Raw genomic sequence first — 22,132 nt, forward strand, 5'->3', positions numbered from 1 at the left:
GACAAGCATAATTTATTTGGTTTTTTTACATATCTTGAAATTTTTTAAAAAATCATACAGGGTGTTCCAAAAAGTTGGGTAATTTCTTAACCACGATTCTGCTTAAACTGCTTGACGTAAAAAGCTTATTTTTGGCAAAAGGATTTTTTGAAAGTCAAATTCCAACGAGATGAAACTACCCCTCAAATATTACCAAGTTATATAATAATATCGCCATATTGTTTTTTCTCATGCTGCCATAAATATGAGAAAATTTTATCCAGTTTGTATGTTAATGGAAATTCTTGCTTTGCTTTATCATCACCATTACAAATGATTAATTCGATGCGAACGAGGTCGCTGGTACACGCTAGTTTCTTTATAAATCAAAATGAACTACTTTAGAATTAAATAGGCAGAAATATCTATTTACAGACTAGTATCAAAGTATCATACGATCAAAAAAAAGTAGTGTCACAGTGGTCTTTGAAATGCTCTAATAATAGAATGTTCTATAAATAAATTTGAATCTTTTTTTTGAGGGGTTAAAAACCTCCAAAAATAGATTGACGAACTTTTCCGACTGCTGTTAAAATGTATATAATTTACTTTTTAAGAAAATACCCAAAAAAAACAACTGCGAACTGTTTTGCCTTCTCACCGCTTCTAAAGTTTTAATTGGCCTTGGCGTTATGGTTTTACACGGTCGATAACGAGCAACCATCATCGCACCCATAGGGGCACTTTTCAGTCTAATCCGACCATCATGGGTGTTAGTCCAAGGCCCAGAGTATTGCATTCAAGAAATATGAATAGAAATATTTGAATTTTATTTAAAAAATTGATTTAGAATTTTTTTAGTCTTCTAAATTATACAGGGTGGTTCGAACTGTAGTCCGGACACTTTGGCAGCATATTCTGCAAATAAAAATAAGTAAAAAAGTTCGTATAAATGTATGTCCTAAAATGCTTAGTTTCGGAGATACAGGGTGTAGAAGTTTCATTTTTATTTCAATTTTTTCCAAATAATTTCTGAAGTAACGTCAATATTTGGATGAAAATTTGTGTCTGGTAGTCTTTTGAAATGAGAAATTTGATTTTGATGTCAATATGACTCCTACTTGTAGAGGGCGCCACCTACATATGTCTTAACTGCTTTGAAGAGTAATAACTTTTCGTCCGGACCTGTATAAAACTACTGAGTAAAAAAATATAAATTTATGGCGCTTTGTACGAAAAAAGGCTCTCTTGGTAAAAATCGCTACGAGTAACGATTCTCGAGATATTTGGAATCGAAATTATCAATACCTGTCATCATTGACATAAATTAAACATGTTGACTAAATAGTTATTAGACTGAAATCATAAATTTCAAATATTTTTGTGCCAAAAGTTTAACAGAAACTGTTCTATCGTAACAAATAATCGTAACATCGTAGCAATAAAAATTTCCCAAATTTATTATTTCAGTCAAATAACTATCTATACTTGCCGTGTTTATTTTTTTGTCAATAATGACATGTATTGATTATTTCCACTCTAAATATCTTGAGAACCGGTTCTCGTAGCAATTTTTAAAGAGCCATTTTTTACGTAAAAAGTCACGGAAATGTATATTTGTTCACTCGGTAATTTTATACAGGTACGGAGGAAAAGTTATCACTCTTCAGACCAGTTAAAGCACATGTAGGTGGCGCCCCCTATGAACAGGAGTCATATTGACATCAAAATCAAATTTCTCGTGTCGAAGTCCCAGACACCAATTTTCATCCAAATATTGATGTTAGTTCAGATATTGTTTGAAAAAAATCGAAATAAAAATGAAATTTCTACACCCTGTATCTCCGAAACTAAACATTTTAGGACATAAGTTTATGCGAAGTTTTTTACTTATTTTTATCTGCAGAATATGCTGCCGAAGTTTCCGGAATACAGTTTGGACCACCCTGTATATTTCTCACGAAATTTATTAAAAATCAATTTTAGTTATATCATCAAAGTTCATTTAAAAGGTAGAATAAGCAACTATCAAATTTTGGAATTTGTTTGAATTTTGTCATATTTTATAATAATTAAAAACCGGACAAACATTCCTTGATCCAAAAATTTTCAGATTTTTACAAACGTATTCATATTTTCACTAATAATAGCTTATTTGTCAAGATTTTTTTAACAGTTGTTCTTAGAGTCTCTTTAAGCAACTCAGATGAACGTTTGCAGTATTTGTTTAATCACATTTTAATAAAAAGCAACTATTCGTTAGTGGCTCTTTCGTTTTTTTTTGTGATTTCCGGAAAGTCTTGAAAGCAAAAGAAAATTGCATAATAACTTTTAAGTAACAGACATCAACGAGGAGTTGGAAATCAATGATAAAAGTTCAAAATTACCTGCAATATCGTGCAACTCTTTCAGAGTATAATGTTTGTGTAATTTGTATAATGTTTTTGTCCATTTTCCCGGATATAATGGACCACCTTCACTATTTAGTCTGAAATATCAACATCCATTTGATGGTCTAGCTAGAGGCTGTAGAAAATTACTTATAAAATTGTGTGTGACAATTCTTGTGATGTTTGGCACCCTCACAAAAAAAAATCTTGACAAATAAGCTATTATTAGTGAAAATATGAATAAGTTTGTAAAAATCTGAAAATTTTTGGGCCAATGAATGGTTTGCCCGGTTTTTTTTATCATCATGAAATATGACAAAATTCAAACAAATTTCAAAATTTGATAGCAGTTGGCTCTATCTTTAAATGAACTTTGAATCATCAAAAAATATTAAATTTTTGCCGAGTTATTAAACAATTTGTCATATGAAATCTATCTCCGGACTTGGAGAAAAAATTCAGAGATCTTCGAGGCGGAATATCTCGAAAACTACTAATTCTACGTAAAAAATGATAGAGATCATTTTTGTAGGTAATTACCTAAGCTTCATTTTTTATTCCAAGAAAAATTTTGTAAATTGTGTTTCTTGGCAGATATTTGCGAAAAACTGATTTTCGGCCATTTGATGCCATTTTTTTTGGCCAAAGATAGCCGAGTACGGTGTTACAATTTTTTTCCCTAAAACTATTTTTAAAATTAAGCCGTGGTTTTAACCTTCATTTACTGGACTAATTGTCGTATTAATTCAATTTCAGCAGTATGAACACTATTTTTTCATTAATTATGAGAAATTGATTAATATTGTGCATGTTAATATTGCATGAATTTCTGATAACTGGCCCATTTTTAAAAAAATATACCCCGTATCAACATTAATTTAACAAGCTACAGCTTGTCGATGTATTTGTTGTTCGCAATTATTGTTTGGAATAATTGCGAAGCAAGGTCGAATAGTCAATCTTCTATGCATTCCTCTATAATAAAAAAGGATTTTCCGATGCACTACCTGTTATTATATTGTTTCTAATTTTTTTATTGCACAATTTCTATTTATAAAATGCATAGAAAACAATTATTGCACTCTATGCACACAATGATGATGCAACACGTGATGCAAATAATAATTCACCTTTGTAGTTGTTTGATTATCTCATTTTTGTAAGGTATTCAGGTAATGCATCCATTAAATATTTACAAATATAATAAATGTTTATAAATGATTATGCATTTTCTTCTGTTTTTAATAATATCGTTAATAAATCTATTTATATAAAAATAATTAGAAAAGTAAAGTAAAAATAGTAAATATTTTCAGTTTCGCCCTGTATCTTATAAACGAAGGAGTATGGCAATTTTTATTACCGGATAGTAAGTTTCACGAAGAAGTAACCAAGAATCACGAAAATCGCAATTTTTTATTTCCAACAACATACGGATATATCCGGCAAGGACCCCAAAAATGGGACAACCTGTACAGTCCTAATATATTAACATTATACCAAAGTCTATATACAGGATGAGTCTTAAATAAGTGCAAATATTTTCAGGGCTGGTAGATCTCGATAAAAGAAACATATTTTCTCTTTACTGTTTCTCGAATAAGTCCAAAATAACCGAGTTATTCAAGTTTGAATAAAAAAAAATATTTAAAAAAATATTTTGGGAGTCACCGGATTTTTTTCTGTATTTTCATCCCTTTTGTGCTGTAACCATAGAGTACAGCCGTAACCATGGTAAGGTCAGAGATTAAGAAATTATACCGTGGGAAAATTTGCGGCGAACAAACAGGAAATTCTAAAAAGTTTTCTAAAATATACGGGAAAATTTAAAAGAAAATGTACGATTTACAACATTTTTTTTGTGTATGGGATTAAAATATACCACCCTCAAAAATATTTGCACTTATTTAAGACTCACCCCGTATATTATACGATACTTTTATGTTTTAAGAAAAAAAAAGGTCGTTGTACACATAGACAAATAATTGTACAAGTTGAACAATTATTTGAATTGTCTCACCAACCAGTCAGTTAAACTAAACCATTTTTTTATACCGTATGATCGAAAAAAAAACGGCGTCCAGTTGGCTGGGAAATGAACATCGATGACGTTTCCCATATAAATTTACATATAAAATGACAGCGATCTTCATTCCATAGCCATCGCTGACGCCGTTTTTTCTCGATCATACGGTATATATTTAGGTACATTTGTTACCTCAAAAATTAAGTAAATATTGACAAGATGACAAGCCCTAACATATTGTGTAAGGATAATATTATGAATAATGTTGGTTTGTTGTGACAATTGGTACACAACTCTTTCAAAATGAGATGAAACAACGGACTGTTTTAGCGAACCTAAATACACTAACAGCGTTTTCAGATGGAGCGGAGCGTCCGTGACGGACCGTCCGCGACTTCGAGCAAGTAAAAACAGACAGACGAAAATAAGAAGAAGTTTATCTTCAAATATGCGCACATACTGCAACACAATTTTTTTATGGGGCCTCTTCAATACATACGCATTATTTTAACACACACACACTTTCCATTCGTATGCCAATTTACAACAATACTCTCCCAGGTGCTAATCACATTACAAATTATTGTATAACTTTTACACATTGTGGTGCGTACCACTCTATTGTTACAAAGTAACGAATTTTATCAAATTATCACCTTGGTTTTTTTTTTCGAGTAGTACATTCATCCCAGGCACGGCCAAAAATATTTTTAACTCAGCTGATGTATTATTTAGCGTGTCCGCAAATGTGTTTTCCCAATTATGAAATATTTATATCCTATAGGATATTGGTATGATAAAATGGAACATTTACGAAGCATCTGTTTTAACAATTTTCTATATTTCATTTATACAGGGTGATTCCTGTAAGTCGGTCATGCTTTCGAGGAATGATAGGGGACGTCGAAATATTAATTTTGATATAGCACACTATAGGTCGGAAATGCCTCTTACGCAAGATACAGGGTGTTAAAGTTTTTGAAAAATTAAAGATATTCTTTAATAGTTTTTTAACAGTTAAAGGTATCGTTATAAAATTTTATTAGGAATCTACCTAACAGAGACACTTTAAATGTAAAAAGAAGAGGTTTTACTTTCAACCAGTGGCGTAGATGTGATATGCATCGGGTAATTTTTTCAAAAAAAAATAGTACGCCACTGATAAAAATAAAAATTTCGGAGTTTTTTTATTTACTCGGTGTATTTCCAAGAAAAAATGTCTCTTGCAACTTTCTCCTATCTAACACCATTTTGTCACAATTTAAAAATAAATAATTTTTTTAATGAGAATCTTAAATACAGCGAATTATTATAACTAGAGGGCAGATAAACATCTGCATCGTTAGCTCCCTTCATCTTGGGTAATTTTAGTACTTTTTTACTATTAGCTCTAAATAAATTTTTTAAAAATTATAAAAAATTATTTTCTAAAAAACTAGAACTTTTTATTTTGAATAATAAAATTCGTAGTTTTAGGGTAGTTAAAATAATTCGCATATTTAAGGTTCTTAGTAAAAAAATATTTATTTTTAAATTGTGACAAAATGGTGTTAGATAGAAGAAAGTTGCAAGAGACATTTTTTTCTTGGAAATAAACCGAGTAAATAAAAAAACTCCGAAATTTTTATTTTTATCAGTGGCGTACTATTTTTTTTTAAATATTACCCGATGCGTATCACAGCTACGGCACTGGTTGAAACTAAAACCTCTTCTTTTTACATTTAAAGTGTCTCTGTTAGGCAGATTCCTATAATAAAATGTTATAACTATACCTTCAAAGTTATAGGGTTTATAAATATCTATTAGCGGGTAATAAATTTAAGTATACAGGGTCGGTCATAAAGTCGTGGCACATTAAAGTTTCATTTTTTTAAATGGAACCTCCTGTATATTATTGCATTTTTCGGTTCTTCCTTCAATTCTAAGCAAAAATCGAAATACATACAATGTACTTTAAACCAACCGTTTCCGAATTATTGACTTTTGAAAATATCACTTGAACAATTTGATTTAATTAATTTCGATATGTTCAGTTTCATTTAACGATGCCATTTTGCTGAAACTGTGATACTTAATACTATTTGACATTAGTTAGCATTTATAGATGTATAAAATGAGAGTATAGCAAGTCTGTGGAAATTACAAAATTTTCGTTTAACATTTCAATTCTTCAATTTATGTACATTGTGTATTACGATTATTGTTTAAAATTGAAGGAAGAATTGAAATAGGCAATAATATAGAGGGGGTTTCATTTAAAAAAAAAAGTTTGATGTGACACAACTTTATGCCCGACCCTGTATACTTAAATTTACTAGTAGCTAATAGGAATTTAAAACCCCATTACAAGTATTACAGTTTCGGCAGAATGGCCGGATCATTAAATCATACCAAACACATCGAAATTATAATTAAAATCGAATTGTTTAAGTGATATTTTCAAAAGCCAATAACTCGGAAACGGTTGCTTTGAGGTACATTGTGTGTATTTCGATTTTTGCTTAGAATTGAAGGAAGAATTGAAATATGTAATAATATACAGGGGGTTCTATTTAAAAATGAAAATTTGATGTGCCACAACTTTATGAACGACCCTGTATACTTAAATTTATTACTCGCTAATAGATATTTAAAAATTGTATATTTTAGCTAATAATCAACCGTTTCCATACATGAAAGCGACCCTGTATATTCCATATATCCCATGTGCCGATTTTAATTTCAAACTTGAACGCACTCTATGTTCCCAAGGTTTTTTTTTCAATTTGCAATAAATATATTTTATTACAAATTTTACGACCAAACGGAATAATTTTTAAAAAACAAAAACATTTTAAATACCTACATATAGCTTTATTTCCTCAGATATTTTCTCATTTTATTAAACAAAACCGTGTTTAAAACTAAGTTAGAATCAGTATCCACTATCATTCCGTATAAAGTACAAAATTTATATCACTGCCATGCGGTTTACCAAGAAAAAATGCCAGTCGTTTATGACTCTTCATGTATCATGTGAAACAATACATTGTTGTTATCGTGAGCAAAACAAATTTATTTTACATATAGGTACCTACATGGGTATTGTAGACAAATAACATGATTTTGAAATGCCGCACGATCGAAAAAAAACGGCATCAAAACGACCTCGCCAAAGTTATCATCAATGGTCATTCCCCAGCCGTCTTTGACGCCCTTTTTTTCGATCGTATGGTATTTCTGTGGTGGAAATTCAGAACAATATTTTTAGATTATATTTTATTGTTAAAAACTCAATTTTGACATGATGAAAATTTTCTTGACCCAAATAAAGTCTACCCAACGAGAGGATATATAGATGACACTGACAGTTCTCTGTCATTTTAATTTACAGGTAATTTATATTTTCTGTCATTTTTTGGATATCTCTGTCGAAATCTTTCTTGGCTCGTTTCACAGACTTTAGATACAGAAATTGATTAATTACAATTTGATAAAAAATGTATAAGACAATAATTATGATATATTAATTCAAATTTAAATAAACTTATTACTTATTTAGGTCCATTAACGTAATTTTTATTTTATGCTAATTGCTGTATACGTATATAATATTCATTTAGTGTTTTTTTTTATCGAAAATTTAGTCTTCTTGTCTGCTAAGTCTAAAAAATTATAATTATTTTCCTAGTTAAAAATAGTTCAATAACAACCGTCTATTTAGGTCATTGCTACTATTTCGAAACTGATAAAATTTGTTATCCAACTGCATTCAGAGGTCATTAGTTCACATAGATCAATTTATTTTTATTTTCTATTTATTTTTATTTATATTTTTCTCTGTTAAAGCGACTACACATAGAAGCTTGGACAATAGATTTTTTCTTTACTCATAATTTTTAAGGATTTTGGGTTTATTACTAATAATTAGTTTTTTTTGCAAAGTAGTATATTTTATTAAAGGCCTGTCTAGTGTCTACACTACCTGACAGTTTTGCTTGTGAGGTAAAACGGACCGTTTTTTCGTCTACACACAATGTTTTACCCGATTGACGTTTAAGACTAACAGGTAAACCATTATGTGTAGATGGGACTTCAGAGATTGGGAAGTTTATATCAAGTAATCATCTGTACTAAGATTTATTTTTTTTAAATAAAATAAGCTACTATCTTTATATTGACAATTTAGACGATTAACAATGTCGTCATACATATTCTATAAATTTAACACCTCTGCCTCATACCATATACGTTGAATTAATCTCTTCTAATATCAGTAACCTTTAAAATTTCATATTTTGTTCTTTCTATGATTTTTTTTGTTCTACCTGGATTGGAAATACAATATTTTTATTTTATTTTCAGAAAAACATATACCAAAATGACCGAACGCCAATGAAATGTCAAGCTAGTCCGTATTCCCTATCGCCTTTAAGTACGAGCAGTCAAAGGTTACTAAGGTCGCCGCATAAAGCTACTAGGAAAATTTCAAGGATACCTTTTAAAGTGAGTTATTTTTTCGAAGGTCTATTAATTATTGTCAGTCTCATTTTTAATTTTGGGATATAATTAGGGATGTTGAAAAGTATCGATATATCAAAATATCGATACTGTATTAAATATAAAACGGTATCGAAACATTTCTCGGTGTTTAAACTTCTTAACTATACAGGGTGTTCCAGAAATAAGTGCAAGTATTTTACGGGGTGGTAGATGTGGTCAAAAGAAACATTTTTTCTTTTTACCGTTTTTCAAATAAGTCCAAAATAACCGAGTTATTTTACTTTGAATATTGTAAAAATAATGATTTTTTGCTAAAATTTTGAGAACCACTGGACAATAGGTCCAATTTAGACATACAGTAGAGATGTCTAAAATTATCGATACTGTATGTATATTCTACTAGGAACTAGGAAAATCAAATTCAAATATACCTTTTAAAGTGAGGATTTTTTCAACATTTAAACTATAAATTATCAGTCTCATGTTTAATTTTGTGACATAGATTAGGGATGTATAAAAGTATCGATATATCGAAATATCGGTACTGTATAAAATATAAAACTACTAGAAAGATTTTAGGGATACCTTTTAAGTTATGCATTTTTCAGTGTTTAAACATCCTAACTATAAATCGTCAGTCCATTTTCAATTTTGTGATATACAGTAGAGATGTGTAAAATTATCGATATATCGAAATATCGATACTGTATAAAACTACTACGAACTAGGAAAAACAAATTCAAACATACCTTTTAAAGTGAGTAGTTTTTCAACATTTAAACGATAAATCGTCAGTCTCATGTTTATTTTTGTGACATACAATAGATATGTCTAAAAGTACTGATATATCGATAGTGCATAATATCTATATATATACATATATCAATATTATCAATATTCAATATCGATATATCATAATTTTTTTTTATTAAAAGTATCAATACATATATCGAAATATCGATACTTGTAAAACTAATAGAAAAATTTCTGGATATTTTTTAAAGTGGGTTTTTTTTCAATAAACTTCTTAACTATAAAATTGTCAGTCTGATTTTTAATCTTGTGACATGACAAACAGTAGAGATGTCTGAAAGTATCGATATATCGAAATATCGATATTGCATAAAGCTACTAGGAAAATTCCAGGATGCCTTTTAATGTGACATTAATATTTTTAATTTTGTGAATTATAGCTTATAGCAGGGATGTCTAAAAGTATCGATTTTTTTATATATCCTTATTTTTTTCTAAAACTTTTTCGATTCGATTTCGATCATCGTTATCAGATACTTCTACCTAAATTGTAGAAGTATCTAGTGGGCTGTGTTGCCAGCTTTTCGAAATAGAATTTCCCACGAAGACGGTCAAAATTTCCTGTTTTTTTTTCTAAAAATTCCCACGAGTTCTGATAGTGTCTTCCACACAATTCAGATATTATGTTTTTTAAATGAAAATTTTATTTTTTTTAAGGTTTTGGATGCCCCCGAGCTGCAAGACGACTTCTATTTAAATCTAGTCGACTGGTCAGTCCAAAACGTCTTAAGTGTGGGTTTGGGCAGCTGTGTATACTTATGGAGTGCCTGTACTAGTCAAGTAAGTTCAGTTTGAATTTTCTATATACACCATTAAAAGTTCACATCAAACATAAAAAAATAATATGTAATACATATTCCATTTTCTATTTAAAACGTTTAAAAAAGAACATAGTAAAGAATATTTACAGTTTTTTTGTCATTTTAATTCAAAAATAAAATTATTTTTTTCTCTCGATTATTATCTGTCGAAATCGTACATTTTTTGGATAGACTTTATATAGAATTCGTTAAATTTTTAATATATTTTGTTTTGTTTAGGTAACGAGGTTGTGTGATCTGTCAAGTGATAGTAATGTAGTCACCTCTGTCTCTTGGAGTGAACGGGGGAACCTAGTCGCAGTAGGATCACACAATGGTTCTGTTACAGTAAGTTTTATTATGTGTAATAAGTTCAGTTCATTTTGCAAATACTTCAATCGGTTTCAACATATTATATTCAAAATTATTTTATTATACAGCATAAATATAAATAAGAAAATCAAATAAAAATGTGTGTTTTTTATAGGTTTGGGATGTGACGGTTAACAAACAAGTCAACAAATTGATGGGCCATTCTGCAAGAGTGGGCGCCCTGGCCTGGAATGGGGATGTTTTAAGTTCGGGTAGTAGGGATAGAATGATATTACAAAGGGATACTCGAACTCCGCGTAAGTATTGACCCATTATTTATATCCCGTAAAAATATCACTATTACAATGTCTTTAACATATTGAATAAAAAGTCTAACGAAGGAACATATCAGCAAGATTAGCGAGACCGCGACGGTACTTCCAATAGACAGACTTATTGTTTAATTTGGTACTTGCTTTGGTACTTGTTACAAAAATATAGAAAACTGTGAATTTCTACTGTTATAAGAACTCACATTATATAATTTTTGTACTGTTGATATTCCTCTAAAAGTCTTAATCATGTAAAACAAATCCTCTAATATCTGTATTATTTTTTTTTGTAGCCAACGTAACAGAACGTCGACTGATAGGACATAGACAAGAAGTTTGTGGACTCAAATGGTCACCAGACAACCAATATTTAGCATCAGGTACTTTTATTGCTTCTTATAAATTCTTCTAAAAATGTTTCTAAAGAAATAAATCATACACAATAATCACTAGCGAATGAATACAACGTTGTTCTTGGCATTAACCAAGGTTTTTGTTTCCAGGTGGAAACGACAATAGACTGTACGTGTGGAACATGCAATCCCCCACTCCTGTTCAAACCTACACCGATCATCTGGCGGCTGTCAAAGCGATAGCTTGGTCGCCTCATCACCATGGGCTGTTGGCTTCAGGCGGTGGAACAGCTGACAGGTGTATAAGGTTCTGGAACACGTTGACTGGACAACCGATGCAGTGCGTCGATACAGGTAAAAAAAATTCCATACCCTCCTAACTATAGTCTGTCAAAGGATAACTCGCAATTCTGTCACTGTTAATTTAAGTTGTGACACACTTTCCTCCTTCTACAGTTCATACCAAATAAACTTTTAATCACGTGATCAAGCTTGACCGGCGCAGCGTTGTCTACTTTTACATAAAAGGGACATAAAGGGCCATTACTACCGCTTTCCCGTTCAAAATATTCTAATAAATTTGCGATTAGTTTTTTCTCGGCTATTATGCTATCTTGTACACTTCGCACTAAAAGAGGTTCTAAAAAGAACATTGTTCGACTGCAAGGTCTGCTAGTAAACAATTTTAAGCTTAAAGTATCACAACACTATTTATTTAAACCCAAAACTCGTAATATAAAACTAAAGTGTGAAAACGAATGACAATGTCAGGAAATGAATAAATAAATAAATAAACTTGACATCCCCAGCGCGAAATTTAAATTCCAGTTGGTCAGCTCGGTGCCGAATATGTCCGTGGTTGGCAACAATGAATTTAAAAATCGCGCCCTCGATTACGTAACTAAAAGATTTGATATCAAATATACAGGGTAGCGCATCTCATTCGCCTCGGTTGATTATACTAAAACGGAAAGATGTAGAAACAAAATATTTTATGGGTATATGTGGGGAGGGAATGTGCACAATTTAAAGTTATTTTGAAATGTACAGGGTCTTTCAGAACTAAGATCCATACCAAAGTTATATTTTTTCTTATGGAACACCCGGTATTTTATTTGATTTTTGGATTTTTGGGTCCAAAAAAAGGTATTTATTATAAGGGTTAAATATGTTTAAAATCTTTGGTTTTTGAGATATTTAAGGATATTTCAAAATGCATGCTACATTAGAATAGATATTAACACCCTGTACATTGCCCTTCACAACTAATTCCTGCGCTGACTTTTAAGCCAGAGAAATAAACTTTACTGAAAAATTTGATTGCTTCGTTTAATATATACAGGGGTACCAAAAATTGCTGGTCAATTTTAAATATTTATTTTACATAAAAACTTCGTTATTTCAAATACAACACCCTGTATTTTTTTAAAATAAATCGAAGCAGATTCAAATGCTCTTTCAAACTGTATTAGGGTTTCCTATACCTGTCTAGCTCAGATTTTGAATAAAAAGCAATTTTTCAATAAAATGGCAGTCAAGATGGCTGGTGTCGCCATGGCAATTTTCTAGTTAAAGTTAGTAACTCTTTTCAAAATCGACATTAGTTTATGGACATTATTATTTAGATTTATAACAGTTTACTTAAATGCAGCTACAGTAGTTTAATAAGTAAGTATTCATTATTTTATTAAGAAAAATAAAGCAGGATCTGCTGGTGGAACGAATGGATATGAAGGGCTTATGCTCAAAGATATCCAAATAGGAATCTTCCTGATAAGCTTTCCTTGAAAAAATACTTTTCTATTTCGCAGAACTATGGTAGTGTGGTTTACAAAAACCTAGTAGGCAGAAACCTGTCGTTAGAAAATGAATTTGCCGTAATTGGCTCTTTTATAGAAAATCCAGATAGGTACCTATCTACAAGTGAACGTAAAATAAATGAAAGAACTACTTCTTCGTTTTTCTTGAATAATAAATACATATTTAATAAATATTATTTAAAAAAACTACTGTAAGCAAATTAAACAAAAATAAACTGCTATAAATTTAAATAAAGTTCATAAGCTAATTTTGATTTTCAAAATAGCTACTAACTGTCACTGGAAACTTGACATCAGCCATCCTGGTTGCCATTTTATTGAAAAATTGCTCTTTATTCAATATCTGAGCTAGATAGGTATAGGAAACCCTAAAATAGTTCGAAAGAGCATTTAAACCTGCTTCGATATATTTAAAAAAATACAGGGTGTTGTATTTGAAATAAGGAAGTTTTTATGTAAAATAAATATTAAAAATAGACCAGCAATTTTTGATACCCCTGTATACATTAAACAAAGCAATCACATTTTTCAGTAAAGTTTATTTCTCTGGCTTAAAGGTCAGCACAAGAATTAATTCTGAAAAGTAATGTACAGGATGTTGACACACTTTTTTATTATAGCATGCATTTTTAAATATCTTTAAATATCTCAAAAACCAAAGATTTTAAACATATTTAACCTTTATAACAAATACCTTTTTTTGGGCCCAAGAATCCAAAAATGAAATAAAATACAGGGTGTTCCATAAGAAAAAATATAACTTTGGTGTGTATCTTAGTTCTGAAACAACCTGTACATTTCAAAATAATTTTAAATTGTGCACATTGCCTACCCACATACACCCATAAAATATTTTGTTTCTACATCTTTCCGTTTTCGTATAATCAACCGAGGCGAATGAGGTGCGCCATCCTGTATATTTACTTACTACGTCTTATTATATCATTTTTTAAAGATTTTTACGTTTTATTTTTCATTTAATAATTAATATTTTATAATTAATTTATTTATTAACAGTAGTCACTAACACTCACAATAGAAATATTTAAATTTAAGCTACTTAAGCTTATTAGCTACTCGCTATAAATTGAAAATAAGTAGAAATAACTTTGAAAGCGGTATAATATGCTTACCAATCAAACTTACTTCTCTGACTGCAGTTAAGGGTAATAAAGGACCTTTAATGTCACGTTCTCCTTCAAAATAATTTATCAGGAAAGCTACAAGCTCTGTGCTTCGACTGTTTAAATGCTTCGCCATATTTTCAACACACAATTTCAAGAGATACAATACAAAAACTGGAAAATTTATTATTTAAAAGATCTGTTTGTGCTTAAAAGTACAATTTAAAAAAAAGGACTATGAAAATCGACAAAAACGAGAATTACTCCCAAAGATTCAACAACATTATGATAATTGATTGTCAAATAATAAACGACAACGTTGCTGATCGCGGCGCAATGTGACCAACATGGCGATAATAAAAATCGCTTTAAACTAATTTTTGCAGCTTTAATCTAAATAAAATATCTGTTACAATCATTTGATCTATAAAGTAAAATGAAGAGCTGCTCGGTATCTTAAATTATCCAGCAAATTTCAACATTTTTACCAAAATTTCTTTTAGTCAGGTTTATAGGCTTTAGTGTCAATTTCGATATGATTGATGACGTGCATCGGAAAATGTTACGATTACAATATAATAAATATGTAATCTCAAATGATTGTGAGTGAAAAAATAATCATAAGCATCAATAAAAACTAACATAAAAAAATGACCATTTTTTCATTCCTCATCAATCCTATTTTACAGGTTCGCAAGTTTGCAATTTGGCCTGGTCCAAACACAGTTCGGAGCTGGTCTCCACCCACGGCTACTCCCAGAACCAGATCCTCGTGTGGAAGTACCCCAGCCTGACCCAGGTGGCCAAACTCACCGGCCACTCCTACAGAGTCCTGTATCTCGCGCTCAGCCCCGATGGAGAGGCGATAGTCACCGGCGCCGGCGACGAAACGTTGCGATTCTGGAACGTTTTCAGCAAGGCGCGCAGCCAAAAGGAAACTAGGAGCGTATTGAGTCTGTATACTGGGATTCGTTAGGTTTATATATAGAAGTGTAAGAAAATTTAATTATTCTGATTGGATGGAACATATAGAGAGGTATATGTTTGATGTGACGGTAAAGTCAGTGATATATGCCCTTGTATCAATAAAACTATGCGTTTTGTAGTTTTTTAGGTTATGGTTGAAGTGTGACACTTGAATTTCATATAAAGGCTGTTTAACAGTTGGCAATTTTACTTGTTTGCAGGGTTGGGTAGGTAGAAAATTTATATATTCTACAGTATTTTCTACACGTAGAATATTAATAAACTTATCTACATTTTCTACATGTCCATTTGTAGAAAATTAATTTTGTACATTAGAAGCCATTTTTTACGTTTATATTTGTTTTAAATATTTTAACACAATGATTAGTACGAGAAATAAATTAATAACAATAACTCTGATTGTTATTTATTGTTTAACAAATGGATAATAATATGTCATAAAACATTAACTATATTTTCCGATTATTTGAAATAGACATGTGACTTATTTGTGATTCAATAATATCGATAGATTGAACAAAAACTAATTCTCAATAGTAAAACCCAAACGGTACAAGAAAAAAATATATTAACACCTAACATAATGATAAAAATAAGAACTAAGAACTACAATAATTATTATTATTGAAATTAAAATTGAAAAAAATAACCAAAACTTGTACTGTAAAATCAGACTTTTTTCTACTGTCTTCAGATTAAATAGAATAAAATAATTTAGTCTTCAGATTGATTACTGTCTCTTATCTTCAGTAGTTAGTACCGTCACAGAGACAACGCATTACAGTTTTAGCACATATAGAATTTAAAGAAAATATACCCAGGAGGAAACTTGTAAAGGGAAAAAACAGCTTTAAATATACAAAATTAATTTTGAACATGTAGATACTCGGTTTTTATTAATTTTCTACTTAATATTCTACATTTTCTACGCATTTTTCGTTACCCAACCCTGCTTGCTTGCAAGAGAGGTTGCAGTTCGCTTTACAGTCGTCATATATTTCTGGAATTTTTGTATTCTCAAAGTGATACCAAAATATGAAAAAAAAATTTGATATTTTAAAATCGAACTTAACTAACATATCTTGTGTTTTTTTGTCAGTATTGTGATTAGTAACGTTAGTATACTCGTATTCATTACATGCTACAGGATAGTGAAACCTGATAAAGCAATAATATTTAGAAATATTTCCTAAATTATTACGTTGGTTACTATACAACTTGCAATAAAAATTGAGCAAGACGATTTTCTGCAAGTCCTTGCTTGTTGCATACGAATTGCCAAAAATTGCTGTTTTTGAACTGCGCATGTCTTCCTTCAAGAAAATTGCGAATTGGAGAAACTCTTGCCAACTGTAAAACAACCTTAGGAAAAAAATTGACGTTTCAGTTTGAACTAGATGAGAGTGTCATTTTCAGGCTTAATTACAATCCTTTGCAGCCATGTTTTATTGGTACACCATATATTGATTGACTTAAGAAAAGATATTTTTTGATATAAGGTAAAAAATACCTTTATTAATGAAGATAGGAAGTTTTTTTTTTGTAATAACTGCATGTTCAATCATTGGAAGGGTTGTAAAGAAACTCTTTTTTGGAAAATATTTTTGAAAATGCACACATAATTGTAGTTGTTTCTTTCGATTCAGATAAATTGACTTAAATAATAAAAGAAATCTTAAATGAAGCAAATGAAACAGGATTTAAAGACTAAGATTTTTTTAAACCAGATCAATAATTTTATCTTAATCATTTGCAAAATTTTGCGGATATAAATTTAAAAAATCTACTTACAGTACCTGAATAAAGTCTGTTTAATGATTCTGAGAAAATTTTGAGAGGCGACAGGCAAAAAAATGACAGGAAATACAATTTACCTGCCATTAAAATGTAACTGTATGCATCTCCTCGTTGGACATACTATATATTATTTTTATTTATAATTATTTTACACTTGCTGTTATAACATACAAAAACACCATATTCATTCATTGACCTTCAAAATAAATTGTTTTTTCTTCCTGTGAAACTATATAGGGTGTGTAAAAAAATGTGAAATCTTTAAGGGGCGATTTCTTGGTAAAAATTAAAGGTAGTTAGCTACCTTAGTATAGTCTGCCGAATAAGAGGATACATGATAGTAACAGTTGTGACTGTCATTATAATGCATATATAAATTGTTTTTTCTCTTATTTTTTGGATGTCATCTGTCGAAATATTCAGCTGGACAGACTTGAGTTAGAAATTGTCTACCTATTGGCTTTTGACTGCTAAATTTGACAATTTGAATTGATAGCAACTTATGACTGAATTTTTTAGGTTAAGTAGAACCCTGGTTTTTTGTGTATTCTGAAATATTTTCCAAAAAAGTAAACATGTTTTTTACAACTCTCTGGACTCCTTATTCTAATCAAAAATTTATAATTTGTTATAATAATAAAATTGTGTTCTACATTGCTTTACGGTAACAACTTACTTCAGTGCACAAAGTTGACAGTAAGTTATAAACGTGCTCCATAAGTGCAATTATATCTTTTATACAGGGTGATTGACTAATAATATTATACTAAAGCTGGGGAAGTCCTATAAATTATTTTTTTGAAGAAAATTTAAGAGGACGATTTAAACACCCTGTATAAGATTCCGGTGCCATTTTTCCTAATAGCCTGACAACAAACACAAATAAGACTTGAATAAATATAATTTTTAGCCATAGTCAATATAATATAAACTATTTTCTTTATTTAAAAAATACAATATACTAGAAATTTTAGTAGACTGACTCTTTATTATTAATAATATACAGGGTGGTCATTTATGTAAAAATACATACTGAGAATCAATTCAAATATCTACTGTATGATGGAAAAAATCGGCGTCAAGTTCGGTCACATTTTATGTGTAAAAGTTAAAATATGAAATGTTATTGATCGTCATTGCTAAGCTAACTTGATGCCGTTTTTTTATTGTATGGAATATAGTATATTATATAAGTGGCCACGCCGTATATATCAATGATAAAGCTTAAATTGTTTGATTTTCAGTTCAAAAACTTCTTTTTGATTTTCAGTATTAGAAAAAAATATTCAAAATTTTAGTGTATATTTTTTTAAATTAGGAATTACGTCATAGTGTTCATATTTATAGGTTAATATTCGATTTAACGCAAATTAAATTACTACAACCTGATTAAATTTAATAAATAGTTATTAAAGTTTGTCATACAGTTTAACCTTATTAATTATATCATATGAGTTCAACCAAAGCGTTAATTATAATCCTACTAACAATTATCTACGTACAGGGTGTGTCATGATAACTCTTCTTTTTGTGCAAGGGTTATGGTGATACACCATACTATAGGGCTATTTTCTATATGTAATCTAAAAAAAGGATGCTAGTCAGCTTGCTTCCAAGAAGCAAGAGTTATTATTGAAAATTTAGGAATTCATGCCCTGGTCGACATTTTTTTAATATATATTATCATAATTTTGACTTGATATACAGAGTGTGGCAAAAAGTTCCCATCAAATGAGATTTATTTTCGAGTTGTTAAAGAAAAAATTATTCAGAATTTCTTCAGCATGTTCAGTAATAATAAAAATATATATTTTGACATATGTCATGTGACAACTTAGCATTTATCGTTCAGAGAAATTGTGATTATGTGAAAAAATATAGAAAAAAATCAAAAATCTGAACTAAACCAAATCCTGAAAAACTTTTCTCGTTTTGACTCTTTTAATTATTTTGTCACCTAACCCTACTTTTTATATGTGTATAAAGCATTTTTGCAATGCGTACCTATGATAGGTGTCGCTTATGTCAAAATATATTTTCTGTTATTAGACGGGCGTGCTGAAGAAATATGACAAACTTTTCTTCAAGAACAATTATAATAAAAATCCATTTATTGCGAACTTTTTGACACACCCTGTATAAAGTACCTACAGTGCTACTATAAAAATTAGTTAGAATAAAAATTGGAAGATTCAGAGCTAAAAAAATATACAGTGGCCACCAAAAAGTTTGAAACAATTTTTTTTATCTATTCCAAATATATTTTTTTATTGTAGCACTGTAAAAATAATATATGGGGGTGTTGCTAAATATAATATAGTAGTTTTTGTTAAAGAGTGATCCAAGAATATTGGAAGGATAAGTTTCAAAATTTCCTTTAAAAATATATTGTACATATAATTTAGCTATTATGTTTCATCAAAAACACTATATTTTTTAAACGATACCCTGTATATTTTGTTACATAATGATTTACATACTGTAATTAACTAATATAGCTACGTTTTGCACGTTTATCTTTATTTATATTATACATTTTTATTTTGATATACTTCCATGAAGTAAATTTTTTATATTTTAATTATTTTTTATTTATATGCTATAAATTTTTATTTTGATGTGATATCTATATATCTATTAAATAATATATGATTTTATGTATTATTTTGGGGAACAGTTACTAAGAGTAACAATTTTTTTTTCTTTTTTCAAGATTCATAGAGATTGTATTAAATTTTTTATAATATCGTATATCAACTAATATATTTTTTCGAAAAATAATTAATTATATTATTTGTGTTTATTAATTAAAAAATATATTTTATATCGTGCTAAATTTTTTAGTTTTAACTTTTTGGGATTCAATAACGATACTAAATAATTTAGTATTATTTTAGATTTTAAATAATAAAATGGTTTGAAAATAAAACTAATTTTAGGTGGATTGTTTTGTAATTCTGAACGTGGATATGTTCATTTCGTTGCAATATTACTTTATTGTGTAAATTATAATTACTGGTAAAAAAGTAGACAGAGAATAATAAAAGGTTTGTTGAAATGTATATCATTTTTTTAGTATCATAAAGAGCCCCACTTCTCTGTTATTCTTAACAGATGGTTAAAACTGTTGGAAGAAAAAATGTTAGGCAGTCAGACCCTGAAATCTACATAAATATAGTCCCAAACAGCAGCAAATGTCGCCTATTCCTATTAGGCCATTCGTTTAAGACATCCCACATCGCAAACGGGACTGTATCTACGATTTTTTTTATATATTAGGACCCATGACACTAAGTTATGCCCAATTTTGCAACCCTCAAAACCCTGTGCTACTCCCGTGATACTCAAAAAACCTCAAAATTTTGGTACATATTTCAGTTTCTTTGAAAAAACTATGTTAAGAAAGCATTTTTCAAATTTAATTGTTCTATACTTTTATAAAGTCAACTAAATTTCCTACAATTTAAGCCCAACCCGAACCCTCTAGGCCAATTCGTTGTTCAAATACAGCCAATCAAATATCGGCAATTTTTTTGAAAAACTAAAAATTTATGAGTACGGTCACATTCCAAAGTACGTATCGGCTAAACTAATGGCTCTAGAGAAAAGTCATGAGAAATAGAGTTGTAGAGAATTTATTCAGCTATAATTTGATATAAGAATGAGGCCGCTAGGCGTCGTATTTTGCTCAAAAACCAAAATATAGTAAAACATTGAATTTTGGGGGGTATCATGAAAACATATTTTATTAAACTTAATTAAAAATAAACAACATAAATATAATATGTATAAACTATAAAATATAATACAAAAGCCCTACTTTACTTGGCCCTCTTAGAAGGACGGCCCCATCCATTCCGGATCAGTCGGAGGAGGAGGAGGGGGAAGGACATTCTCTGACGATGGAGGTGGGGCCTCATATGTTAAATCGTCCAATTCCTCGTCCTCTCAAGATGATGGGAGCAACGTTGCTGCAACTTCGCCCTTGGTAAAAGGAACAGAGGATGGAGCACTTCAATCCTGCTTTTCTGCAAATGCAGGATCCTATGCAGCCTTTCTTGCATCTGCAAACAACCATCTTAAGCAGGTATTCAGGGGCGGGCTCTGCACGCATAGTTATTGTCATAAGACCCTGTTGACTCATAAGACCCTGTTGATTTTTCTCGACCCCCAACCATTTTTGGACCTGGTGGTAGGTTCTCCAGAAATGGAATATTTGGCAGCTTCTGTAGTTGAGAGGAGGCTGGCAAGGTTTATTTTGGCCATTCCTGTCGATTTTACGAATGCCAAGTATCGCATGCTGTTCAGCGTGCCCTGATCCCCTCCAGAGAGGTTCAACAAAATCTCGCCAGCATTTCCTACTTCTTCCTACGTCGAGTTTGGATCAAAGAAAATGGTGGCGAAGTCTATCCAGTGGGGATTTTTTTGTAGACATTTGCACCACTTCATTTTGCCTTGCTAGAAAAGAGCAGAAGTGGTCACACCCACTGATTGCATGCAGAAACAAAACCATCTCTCCTGGAAGCTCCATTTTTCCACTTAAGAAAGAATTTGCCTCATATCGAGAGCACTCGGATCCACCTCTACCGCCTTTCTGGAAGTAGACGTTTGTTTGTCCACAGCTCATGCCATTTAGGAGGACCAGTAAATCAACATCCTCCCCCATGATAAAAACTTGGTCGTACGATGAGCTCTTGGAGAGGGCAGTTCTCACTATCTCAGCATCGGCGTCTTCTGGTGATTGATGTACCTCGATACCCTGTCTCTCAAATTCGGTACACATCATGGTGATCAGTCGGCGTTTCTTCGATTCATTTGAGAGCACTTTTGCTTGGGGCATTTTGATGAGTGTCGCTTCATCAAACAAAATGAATCACACAATTTTTTCGTTTTTGAGGAAAATACGACACCTAGCGG

At 30.6% G+C, this 22,132-nt stretch overlaps 1 protein-coding gene across 1 annotated transcript in view; it reads left to right on the top strand.

Annotated features, from left to right (window-relative positions):
• The window catches only part of LOC115882654 (fizzy-related protein homolog), a 92,906-nt gene extending 73,124 nt beyond the window's left edge, over positions 1 to 19,782 (top strand). Inside the window, exons 2-8 of the mRNA XM_030900850.1 lie at positions 8,740 to 8,880; positions 10,348 to 10,470; positions 10,731 to 10,838; positions 10,978 to 11,119; positions 11,428 to 11,514; positions 11,638 to 11,841; positions 15,121 to 19,782. Of these exons, the coding sequence (XP_030756710.1) occupies positions 8,740 to 8,880; positions 10,348 to 10,470; positions 10,731 to 10,838; positions 10,978 to 11,119; positions 11,428 to 11,514; positions 11,638 to 11,841; positions 15,121 to 15,407 (1,092 nt within the window). The 3' untranslated portion in view covers positions 15,408 to 19,782. The remainder of the gene's footprint in view (positions 1 to 8,739; positions 8,881 to 10,347; positions 10,471 to 10,730; positions 10,839 to 10,977; positions 11,120 to 11,427; positions 11,515 to 11,637; positions 11,842 to 15,120) is intronic.
• The last annotated feature ends 2,350 nt before the right edge of the window (positions 19,783 to 22,132 follow it).

Source organism: Sitophilus oryzae, unplaced genomic scaffold (assembly GCF_002938485.1).
Source record: "Sitophilus oryzae breed Bouriz unplaced genomic scaffold, Soryzae_2.0 scaffold_179_pilon_pilon, whole genome shotgun sequence".
Taxonomy (NCBI): Eukaryota; Metazoa; Arthropoda; class Insecta; order Coleoptera; family Curculionidae; genus Sitophilus; species Sitophilus oryzae.